At 44.6% G+C, this 12,251-nt stretch overlaps 1 protein-coding gene across 1 annotated transcript; it reads right to left on the bottom strand.

Annotated features, from left to right (window-relative positions):
• Positions 1-2,126: 2,126 nt before the first annotated feature.
• CRHBP (corticotropin releasing hormone binding protein) lies at positions 2,127-10,613 on the bottom strand. The gene is made up of 7 exons (XM_010725536.4): positions 10,333-10,613; positions 9,869-9,962; positions 9,231-9,388; positions 7,289-7,499; positions 6,020-6,168; positions 3,622-3,739; positions 2,127-2,852 (listed from the first exon to the last, which is right to left on the bottom strand). The coding sequence occupies exons 1-7, from the start codon at positions 10,480-10,482 to the stop codon at positions 2,695-2,697; spliced, it is 1,038 nt and encodes a 345-aa protein (XP_010723838.1). The 5' UTR covers positions 10,483-10,613; the 3' UTR covers positions 2,127-2,694.
• Positions 10,614-12,251: the final 1,638 nt, after the last annotated feature.

Raw genomic sequence — 12,251 nt, forward strand, 5'->3', positions numbered from 1 at the left:
CTCAAAGCCAATATTTGCATGTAATGCCCCTTCAAAGACTTTTGTTCAATTTGTATTATTAGGAGTTTGATTTATTTATTTTATTTTATTTTATTATTAGGAGGTATTCCAGCTCTTGTAAGCCTACAGACTATAACCGTGTTAACCAGTGTTTTCTTTTTTACCTTTTCAATATATATTCATGTTACTCATATGTATCTTACACTGCCTTTTCTGTGTTTTTTTTTTTTTAATCCTGTAAATTTCAAGTATCTTTTTCTTCTTCTTTTTTTCCTTTTCTAGCAGTGTTATTTTTTATTTCCTTTTTTTTTTTTTTTTTTTTTTTTTTCTCCCATTGAAGAGAATCCTTGCATCCTCACTACTCCAGAACTAAGCCCGGGAGGATTTGTGACAGCTGACATCTATAAGTTGATTTCTGAAGACTGAAGTTCTGCAGTTGCTGAAATGACAGAGGCCTACATAAATACAAGGGCACAGGTTGAAGTGAGTATTGATTTTGTACGTAGAGATTTTGTACGTAGATGACGTAGAGCTTAGAACACAGACCAAAGATCTACTAGCTGGGTGGGGTCTATCTTTTATCTTTTATTCAAGACATACAACGATAGATGGTGTTGAGACTTATATGGATTGAAAGCAACAGGTGAAGTTACAGCCTGTTCCAGCAGCACCACATACTTGAGTAGTACATACAAAGTAATAGCAATAGATTGTGCTGTTAACCACAAAGTGTTGGGTTTTATTCTCCTCTATCTATAATAGTAAGTTTTCTTAGTAATAGAAACAACTGCTCTACACCTTGGAAAGAAAAATCTTCAATCTCTAAGTGTCTTTACTATCAAGATTTTCTGTTTTGGAGGTAATTGTGTTAGAATTGGGGAAAAAATCAAACAAAGCTGAAAGATAGAAAATTCCACAATTCAGCAAAACTAAGCAAGAGATTGTGAGTTTATTCCATCAGTGATCTAGTCCTGAACTGACTGACCTGAAGTCTGTCACTGTGTTTTCATCTCCTCCTCACTATTTTTCAGAAACCAAGAGCAATACTTTAAAGCCCTTGATCTCCTTCCTCTCAGTTAGCACCACAGCGGGGGCTCAGGACACCTGTGGAGGGTAAGATGGGGCTGGAGCAGTGACATGGTGGCCCAGACCCCTTGTCCTACGGCACAAGCGAGGGTCTCCTTTCCTTGGAGTAGCCAGCAGCAATATGGCTTCAGTGCTGCTGGGTTCCTGGGTCCCCTTTCTGCCCTCCCTAAGGAGTGCTTTTCTCTCTAAACACTTCCAAGCTGCTCGAAAATTCAAAAGGTTTTGTCTGATTTTGGGGTAAAAAAGTAAAATAGCCACATAATCTCTTCCATTAGCATAGTCATGCAGTGTTGACACACTTATTCAAGTCTGACCATGCTGCCAGGCATATCCATCTGTTAATAAGAAGGTTAATAACCTCTTTTATTAAGTCAGCTAATATCCAGAACTGAGTTCACAAAACCCTACCGAGGAAAACTTAAGGCATCCTGAGGTTTTTGCCCACTTCTGCTGGGGCAAGGGATATAACTGCACAGCTGCTGAATACTCAAGACACTTGATTTTTGGTGTCCAAATGTGATATAGATCACACAGATCAGCTCTGAAGGTTTCAGGCATGCAACTGGATCAATCAATAACAATAAACAGTGTTTATTGTTATCAAACATCAAGGAAGGAACTGTTGACCCCAGTGTTTGCCAGGTAGCACCTCCAAAAAGCATGCAAATCCATCTTAATACTTCCAAGCTCGAAGCCCTGGTCTTCTGCTGTGCTTCCTAGAGCTCACCAGGCTTATACTCCCCTTAGAGATCACCAAAGGTCTGGAAAAATAACTTGCCTCCATGGGTGTGCTGGACACCTGACTAAAAATGGTATAACAGAGAAGGTGCAGGTAAGCAGCTACTGCACCTGAATGGGAATGGAAAATCGGCAAACCAAAGCTCTGCCCATAATGTCACTTTAATACTCCACAGTTTTACAGCTACATATGCACAAAATCATCATTTCCAGAAAACTGTACAAGACTTAAGAAGTTTAACCAGAATGTTAAAAGAGAGCTCTTCAGAAAAATACAACATGATACTGTTTTGCCAACTCTTTGAACTTATTTATTCATGTTTGGATTCATGTAAGGAAATATCCATGCCATAAATTTTTATTAAAAACAAGTCATTAAATAGTACATTTATAGTCATAAACAAACAAGTCATTTTTACACACATTAATGTTGGATTTCCTGCTACAGAACTGGAAATGTATTCAACCACCTTATATTTTTGTTCATTCTTGATATAAAAGGATAAATTTTCTGCATTAAATTCATACATACTGTTGTTTTTTTATGTGCTCTGACTGGATACACAGAGGATTTATGTCTGTTCCCCTAATAATACGTATACTGGAAACTTAGCCTTCTGTTCTTGTTATTGATTTGGGGTATAGTAAGTTATTTTAAATACTGCAGAAAATAATTGTAGTAACGAAGAAAAATATGCTTTTTCCTCCTTGCTCATATGAATGATTGATTTGTATGAAGAAGAAAATTAAATAAAATGCTTGCACCATAGAAAGGCTTGAAACCAACAGCTGGTTAAAGGAAAATTACATTTTTTTCATTTGCCAGAACATTATTATGATTAGCAACATGAAAATGTGTTGCCTGGTTTTTCAGATACCAGGGAAGCAGAATTCTTCAATGCTATTCTCCTTTCTGTTTTCTATTTCCTGCAGATCAAGCTGATAATACTCAAATGTCACACGATTGATGTGTTTGCCACTGGAGACCATCCGTAGCACAGTATTGTCACAACCAATCTTCATTTGGGCTAATCAGGGAAAAAACAGAGAGAAGACATTAAGATAAAATTATATGAGAGAGAGGGAAAAATGATCTGTTGCACTGAAAATTACAAGCTAATAATAGGGTTTTGGAAACAAAGAATGTTTGGGCATAGTAACGACTGGTATTGCTGTCTAAATACCTTATTTTACAGTTATTAGTCTTCCTTTATAACAGTCTTGCTATTCCATCAGATGCTGCAGCCTTTGCTCTGGCAGATGCTGCTCACTCCCCCCACTCACCTACAGTCTCATGCATTTATAGGACACAGAGGATGGTGCATGCTTGCAGTTGCTGCAGTTGGATACTAGAAGTCAAAGGTAAGGGGTAATGACATTCTACCCTGGAGATCTCCAAAACTAACAACATCACAATGCTGGAAGCACCCGGACTGTTGAAGTGTGATTTCTCTTCCTTTACACTGCCAGGAAAGCAGTTTAAATGCCATAGCTGAATTGTAACAACTCTGCCTGCATTTATTATGAATTTCCAGGCTTGTCTGTTGACACTAATAATCATATGTGTCATAAGTATTTTAAAAATATATGTAACTTAATCTTATTATCATAATTACTGCAGGGGTGAGTAGAGCTGTTTATGGATGTGCTGCATCCCGCCCCTGGATGCTGACTCTCACGTTTTGCTACACATCAAGTTCACTTGTCTGAAGGAAACCTGCGCTTAGGAGAGCTGTGCATGGCCCCTCCGGTTACATGTTCATTTGTAGAGGGAGATGAGGAAGGAAGAGCTCTCACCAGACCCATGAAAGGAATGACAGAGGTCAGCCAGTGGAAACATCTTGGATGGGTCTAAGCCAGTTCCTCCTAACAGCTCCACAAAGTCCCCCACTCCTGCACAGCTCACTGATGGATTCTAAGAAGACAGAAAATAAAAATTACTTGCCACGTTTTGATGAAAACAACAATTCTCTAGACAGGACTGCAGTCAACACCAGGATTCAGAAGTACTTTATGCTCAAGCCTGTTAAAAATTAGGCTGTTCAAGCAATAGTATTTCAATCTGACGTTTATAAATTAATTTATTGAAGAAACTTCAAATAAAGACCTAAGTAGGCTCTGAAAAATCACTGGCATGTATTTAAGATGTTCATCCAATTGCTCCCAGCACAGGTAAGCAATTTGATCCTGGGTGCTCAGACACTTAACCAAATGAACGGAGTCAGTGCTGCACATGTGCTCACACCCAGCTGGCATGCAGTGAATTATCTCCTCTCTATCTTAAGTGTCCTTGTGAAAGCAGTATGTAAGGCAAGGAGATAACAAAGGGTGGCTGAAGCCAACAAGTTGTGGCTGGTTTTGTCCACAGGCACCACGCTGCAAACCTAATTCCCACTGTCTGACTGGCAGCCTGTCTCCAGCACTGCAAGGCTGACCCTTGTTCCTGAGATCTTCCCACCTACTCTGCCATTTCGTTGATCACTCCTTCACGCTTCTTATTCTCCTTCACTGTACAACTGAGATTTAAACATCTCTTAAAAGCTCCTTGTTTCTGCCCAGAGCCGTTCCAGAACCCTCCAGCCTCCACCAGGGTTGTCATTTTTTCTTCCTGAGTCTTAGGCCTTGCTATCAGACTTTTGAGATGCTCCTAACAACTCCTCTTCCTCTATCAGTTTTGGTGCAAGTTACTCTTTCCACCCAAGTTTTGAAGCCTGGACCCTCTTAATACATTGTTTCTTCATTTTTTGTTTTCTTTTCCTGCAGCATCAGCAGATCAGCTCTTGCTGCCTGTCAGCACAGGTGGCAAACAATTATCATGCATTCCTTATCTTAATAAAAATAGATACTCTTAGCACTTTCATTCATGCTGTCCTTCATGCTGGGGTACCACACACAAAACCAAATAGCTGTGTCTTCATTTTGCTCTAAACTCTTTAAAACTTTCCTTTGAGGCAAACCCCTCAAAATAAAAAATGAATGAGACCATATTTTCCACTGACAGAGACATTGCCACTGGTTCTTGTCTGCCTGTTCACCAAGTTGCTTCCTCTATGTCTGCCTTTTCACGCCCTGCCTCCTGCTAGCACCTTGCCATGATGATCATGGGCCCTGACTACCGCCCAGGTGTTGCCAAGCCCCAGGGAAGACTGAGGCTACAGTCTCACTGGCAGCAGAAGACAAACATCCTTGCTGTTATCCCTCTGACATGCTGTTACCTGCACCTTTTTAGACCTTCCAAGCACAGGATGCCACCAGCATCTCTTGTCCTCCCTTCCTGGTCATCACAGAGCACCAAATGATGTGTACCAGAGCACATGGGCCAGGGGATGTTCAGCACAATGAGCAGAGGATCAGCCAAATGTAGCTGGATTTCCACTGTGATAATACCTTGCTACTTAATCCATGTCTCCTCTCTGTTGGTGGAATGGCAGTGGAGGCTGAACCTTCTCACCAATATTTCATTACATTTTGTTGCTGTGTGACAGGTGGCAACAGAAGGGCAGTCTGACAAACTGGTGTCTCACATGGAAATGAACATGAAGTAAAGGTGGGGCACCGAGTTCCTCCATACAGAAAAATGGCACCCACTGACATTCACTGATGCTTGCTGAATATTTATGGAGACTGAACAGCAAGATGGTGTGCTGCAGCAGTGGCAACAGTGACATGAAAGATAAGCCATGTTACAAATGGCCATACACAGCTGTCACATCATGAAATGAAGAGAATCTCAACTCATCCCCATGAATGGCCAACAGTGGTGACAATGTTAGGTGTTTCGTATCTGATAATTTTCTCTGTTGAATAGCATTACTGTGCGTTTTGTATCTGTTGTAGTTTCCATAGAAATAAATGGGGGACATTACTTTTGGAGCAACTTATGTACTTTGATAAGTTTAAATGCAGGCAGACAACTCTGGCAGAGCACTCCTTTATTTCTAATGTAATTCTTACCCTTTTTACAGTACAAAATATTTACATGTCTTAATGGCACTTTGCACTGTTGATTTGTATCTGCAATATTACAGAGGCAACAGACAGACCCATCTCTGGTCTCCGGGGGCCCAGCTCTCAGGCTGAGCGCACACTGCTCTGAAGCACACACAGCCTCACAGCCAGAGCTGTGGCCACCCCTGTTCCAGACTACCAGGAAAACTGCACGTAGCAGTTATTTGCCAACTAACAAACAACTTACCTTTAAAAAGAGGCCGTTTAAGTGTCCCAGGATGAGATCGGAGATTTTTATCACCACCGGGTAAATTATAGAAAAACTGCAGTTTCTGTGTTGATGAGGAATGACCATGGTAAACCTTCCTGAGGGAGTCTGAGAGATGACATTGCAAGCTGGAGCACAGGAGAAAGTACAAGAGTTAGTTGTGTTGTCATTGCTGCCCATGTGTAGTAAAATCATGTACTTCTAGTAATTACAAAGAACAGTTTAACAGCTGAGAGTTGAAGACATATGCTGAAAAATACATATGTGGTATTTTTAGGTTTTCTTGAAGAGCATTTGTTCCTTAGAAATTCTCCATCCATTGGTTATGGCATAGTATCAGGTCTGGCAGAGTTTTGGGATGAGCTGTTGATGGGAGAGCACGTGCCCCAAATGCACGCATCAGTACTTTTTTGCCACTTTGAAGAATGGTAAACATGTATGCAGGGCTTTCATTTGTTTTTATTTGTTACCAACTGATACTGCCAGCAAACCCACAGGTCCTGTCTTGCTCCTCACAGCGGGGTTTCCTTACCCCGTGACATATCCCATTGAAACACCCTGTCCCTGGAGATACACGGTCAGCCTGGATAGGTCTCTGAGCAACCTGATCTACCTATAGTTGTCCCTGTTTACTGCAGGGGAGTTGGATTAGATGGGCTCTGAGGGTTCCTTCCAACTCAAACTCTTCTGTGAAACCAGAGCAGCACAGACTGATTTTGTCTTAAAGTTTAACATTAACAGCTCAGGCTTGTTGTCTGCATCACTAGCACTTTTGGAAAAATGATGCAAGTGACCATTATTTGTGCCCTGGCAGCTCATAGGCTTAGGGAAATAACTTACAACTAGACTCACACAACACTCCTCACATCACCATTCTGATACTAAATGTACTGTTGAATTTTTTCAAATACTTTCTCCTTGTTTACTCATATTCAGAAATTGCTCAGATTAAAATCTCTGGTTTAATACTACTTGCTCAAACCATAAGACATAACAGTGTTCAATATGAGAGATCTGCTTTGAAAGATCCTTCTTATTTTAAAACAGAAGCCATGCTCAAATGCTCTCCCGTACTTTGTTATTTTTCTCTCTCCTGCACAGACATACACTGAAACAGTCAGACACTCGGAAGAATCTCACCAGAACTGTGTCAGTGCAGACATTATCAGAGAATTCAGTGCCAATGACACTATTGTTCTGCTTCCCACCAAAACTGCAAGCCACTTGGTAACATGAAATCAGACTTACGGAAGAGGTTGGCACTCTTCTTGACTGTGATTGTAAATCCATTGCCTGGCTGATGAATCCTGAAGAAGATCATTGCCACATTCTGTGATGACCTGATGCTCGTCTGGACAGCACCACTCTCACAGAAGTCTGTGTACCTTTGGGAAGTGGGGAGGGGGTGGTCCAAGGAGCTAGGAAACTTCTCTCCTTTGAGTATCCAGCCATCAAATACCTGCAGGGGTTCAACAATTTTAACCAGGGCTTTTGTGTATCATCCTACCATCAGAGAAGAGAAGTGTAAAGTATTATGGGCACTGCTTTGACATTTGATGGCCAATTCAGAGCCTCCAAATAAAACCAAAAATTCTTTTTGTTTATATACACCCTAGCATTTATCCAAGCTTCAATCAGTACTTAGGAATAGAACAGGTATAAATCCTAATTTTGTTTTTATTTCCTTCAAATGACTATTTTGGTGAAGTATCTTTGATGGAAACAGTTCTTTTTGCTTCAACACCATCAACTTGGTATCAGATTCTGGATTCATTAGTATAGCAATTCCGTTCCTACCATAACCAGCTTCTGGCCAACCTGATGTGAAAGCCACCATCAAAAAAAGTTGCCTTCTTGTACCTTGACCGCTAGGTCCACTGTTCTGGCCTGTAGTTTTCCACCATCTGTATCATCAGCTTATCTTTAATGAGCCCAGCGGCCTCCCAGAGCACTGGTGTTTCAGCCCAGAAGCATAGCACAATGAAGCTCTGGGGAGGAATTTTTGGCACACTCTCCTGTGTCTTTTCTTTCAGTAGACTCTAGCCAGTGGAATGCAGCACAGACTCTGCCTACTTGGCTAAAAATTAATCAGCACTGTCTACAAATCTTTCCCCCACAACAAAAATAGCAAAAAAATTGCCCTCCCCATGAGCAGAGAAATGTGTCAGAATAGAAAGCTATTAACTCCAGCACAGGAGTTACCTTCCTCTTGTTTCCCTCTCCTACCCAGCAACTCCGTCTGCACTCCCTTCTAGCATTTCAAGCATCTGAGGACCAGATCCTGCCACTGCTATGGTAAGTAATCCTGTGAATGTGCATGGGATGCTTTGATGGCAGAGCTGCAGGACTTGGTCTCCAGATTTGCTGATATTGAAAATTTTTGGAAGTCTTGTGAAGCAGCTGCTCAGATTACACCAGAGAAAAGCTACCTGTAGAAATACAGCAGCACAATTGAACTGTGGACATAATAATCGAAGGAAGGAAACTGTTATAAAGCCCTGGAGATCACTTGGTGTTTGTCCAGCTTTTGAAGGCAACTCTGAGTTTGAGGTACATGGGCACACAGAAAGCTGGGACAGCCTGCAGTAACATCTGGGGAAACCCCAGCAAGGGGCAGAGAGACAGGGCTTCCCAGCAGCTCAGTCTGCTGCCGCATACAGAGCTCAGTGCTGTGCTCAGAGTGCAGCATGGTGACAGAGGAACAAACAGATGCTCTCCTGCGTGCCCTCCAGAACTGACTTCATATCGCAGCCAACTCTTCTGTCTGCCAGCAGAATGGTTCAGCAAAGTTTCCCTGTTCTCGAGTATGAATTGCTCTTTGTCACAAACTTCCCGCTGAGTGAGAACAAATGTTCTGAAAACCTCTGGCAGGGTCATTTGAAAATTCTTCCTGCAAATATCCACATCCTAACTAGCCAATGCCCCGAGCATGGAAGTCCTGGCTCAGTAACAGCAGAGAATGCATCATCAGTGCTTGCATGGCTTGTGGGGTAAGAGAAGCAATGAGAAAAGCCTTCTAGTGGGTCAAGAGCCTTAGCTCGTGCAAATTAAACTTCTCAGTCAGTCACAAATGCTTTTTAAAAGCTCTGTGTGCACACAGGCACTCATGCATGTGTGCTGCCTTCCCCTACCATATACAGCCAGCACCCAACATCCAGAGCAGGGACGGAGACAAACAGCAGCTCCCTACCTTCAGGAAGTCACCTCCTTGGCAGTCGATATTCACAAAGTCATATTCAATGTTGAGGAGCTCCTCAGGTTCACCGATGAAGAATGTGGCGCAGTGCAACTGGGGCTGATCGGCAGTAAAGGTGAACTGCCCCTCAATGCTCAGCATGTCAATGCAGCCTGCAGAGACAGGGCCGGGCTTTGCTCTGCCTGCAGGCAGCACACAGCCAGTGCCCGCTGCCGGGCATGGGGACAGCAGGGATCGATCCAGCAGCGGGGAGGAGGGGGTCACAGGTGAACCAAAAGCTGCTGAGCTCCAGGGGATGCTCATTGGTGTGACATGTCAGAACGCATCGGGGTGCAAAATTGCTGCTGTGCATGCACAGGTGTGCAGACCCTGAGTTCCTTCAGATTCCTCACTCATCACAGCTTCTCCATCCACCCCATCTACTGGAGCTGGGCTCTGCCTGGGGTTGCAGGTGTAAGACCCTCCCATTGATGAGACCCCGGCCCTGGCCTGAGCCCGGGTCAGAGCCCTGCTCTGAGCTCCCTGCCTCAGCTTTCCAAAATTACAACACTCTACCCATCTCCCCTTGGCCCCATCACTCCCAAAGAGCCCCGAGCTCCCTCTGCACCCTCCCACCATCAAAGATAACTCACGCAGAGACCGCCGGTAGATGTGTCCTGCAGACAGCTCCCGCTTCAGGTCTTCGCTGAGGAGCAGGAAGGGCTCATCTTCACCAGCATCCCTCACCTGTGGAGAGACAGTGGGAAGAGGACGGGACAACATGAAACGCAGCCCCTCCCTGCAGCTCTCCAGAGCAGATGCGGGCAGATTGCATCCCTGCTCCAGAAGGGGTACAGCTGCATAACAGCTCGGTCGGGAGCTGCTGCAGTGAGGAGTAACCTGGCCTCTGAGAGCTGAGCCCCACACAACGAGACTGTGTTCCTTAGCCAAAAGCACAAGGTTGAGAAAAGGACAGGTAAATGAATGAAAATGCAGGGGGGTGTGTTAATGTCAGTCCTTCGTCCAGGGGCAGTGGGAATAGGAACAGAGGAATAAAGGGGATAAAGTTAGCAGAGAGTGGAGAAGTGCTGTGAGATGTGCTCGCCCCGTTGCTCACCTCGAGGTAGCGGGTGTCCCCTTTGGAGGCTGCCAGCAGGATGAAGACGAGGTGGCACTGCAGCTGGAAGGCAGACGGCATAGCGGCAGCCCGTCCGTGCGCGCTGAGCACCTGCTGCTCGGAGCCGGGAGGCAGGAGCCGCCGGGGCATCTTCGGAGACTCTTTTTATAGAGCAGTTGGGAGGGGAGGCACTTGGTCCCCGTACTGATAGGTTAAACCATGGTAACTGAATTCCTCTCGCAGTGACACAGTAGGTGGGCATGACGAGGGTCCAAATCAGAGCCACGAATTCCCGTTTCGCTCCCCGCGCTGTCAGTGCCAGTGCTACGGCTCTGTCTGGCGGAGCTGCAGAGCTCTCGGGGGAGAGCCCGTCCCCGCTCGGCACCGAGATTTCCAGGCACTAAGCGCAAAGGGATAGGCGAGGAGCATCCCTCCCTCTCATCTCCTGCTGCTGGCTCCGGGGGCACTCTGGACCCGGGACTCCTCCTGCTGCCCCAGCGCTGTCTTCCTGCTCCCGCACAACGGGTCTGCTGGAAGGACAAGGGAAAACCGAGCAGCCCTCCCCTCAGATACAGCTTTCGTTGGAATTAGGAAACCTAGGAGCTTCGGAGAGGGCATTTCCCACTGAACAATCGATACAGCTGTTTCTCATTCCTGATCTAAAGGGAAACCAGGGAAATACCTTCAAAAAATGAAGCTGGGGTGAAGATCTATACTCTGCAGAGTACTGAAAATTGGGAACTCAGCAGAGGTTTGCTTTGTGGCATGTTCTTCGTACTTCTGACTTCAGGTGATCCATCCATGCCTTGTGTACAGTAACCATCCTTCCCCAAACTCAGCATCATGCTAACATCTCCTGCACTAAGCCTTTCTGTTAAAAGCTCGCTTTGGTTCAGCAAAACAAAACAAAACAAAACAAAACAACAACAATAACAAAAGGTAAAAACATCCAAAGCTTTAGCTTTGCTGCTTCTGCTTTCACGTATAGGGCTTGTAAGCAGAAACATTTGCCAGCTGATGCACACCACTTGCTGATCAAATAATAATAACAAAATTTTATTCTGTCTGTATACCTATGGCTTTGACCTCACTCTGCTATAATTTTTACATTTGTAGTTCACTATAAACCATAGTACTCCTCAGAAGCCCTTCTGTCATTATGCTATATCTGTACAGCGTAAAGTGTGCGGAGGAAACAGAAAACAGTTATTGAACTTTGGCGCTGTGATGCACAGAGGTTGTTAAAATTGCTTAAAGCACAGAGTGGTTAATGGCAGAATGAATTGAGGCTGAATTAATTCATCCCCATGTCCTCGCCTTGAATGGTTTAAGTCCTGTGGTCTGGGACAAGCACTGTCAGAAGCACCACTGGAGTTCAGAACCTAAAATCCACTGGAGCTTACTGGGGAATTGAGGTTTTGCTGGAAAGCCACAGGGTGTAGCCCCAGCCACCAGAGGATGCTTGCGGTTGCATCTGTGCTGGGATGTGCCTGGGGAACAGGAGTCCGCAGGACAAGGAGGAGCTTGCAGGAGAGCTCAGCCTCCCACGCTTCTCTGTACATTTGCTTCCTGAAGAGATGAAGCAAGCCAGGAGCACAGCACAGTGGGCAGCCTGCTGCTTGCTTGTGGGAGCAACTCTGGGAAACATCAAGAGTGTGACCACAGCACGCAGATGTGGTGTCCAGAGCTCTGTTTTGGCCCTGTAAGAACCCAGATCACCCACTTCCAGGCACTTGGCAGCATCCAGCCCCCATCTGTCCAGGCTGACCCTGTTGACCCCCAGCCCAGATCTCAGCTGCTGAACTGAAGGTTTCCATTGAAGGAAGGAGAGTGCTTGTTTGTGAGAATTTCATCTGTTACTGAAGGCCTGGTTGAATTCAACTGTAAAAAAGAGGGAAGAATAGGTGACACTGGAGCTC

The sequence above is a fragment of the Meleagris gallopavo genome, chromosome Z (assembly GCF_905368555.1).
Source record: "Meleagris gallopavo chromosome Z, MGAL_WU_HG_1.1, whole genome shotgun sequence".
NCBI classification, from domain to species: domain Eukaryota; kingdom Metazoa; phylum Chordata; class Aves; order Galliformes; family Phasianidae; genus Meleagris; species Meleagris gallopavo.

Bases quoted from the DNA above. Each gene is read 5' to 3' on its own strand.
- CRHBP (XM_010725536.4), bottom strand. From the start codon at position 10,482: ATGCCCCGGCGGCTCCTGCCTCCCGGCTCCGAGCAGCAGGTGCTCAGC. The intron at 9,963-10,332 runs GTGAGCAACGGG...GTCTCTCCACAG, and splicing joins GGGACACCCGCTACCTCGAG to GTGAGGGATGCTGGTGAAGA. The intron at 7,500-9,230 runs GTAGGGAGCTGC...GAACCCCTGCAG, and splicing joins AAGGAGGTGACTTCCTGAAG to GTATTTGATGGCTGGATACT.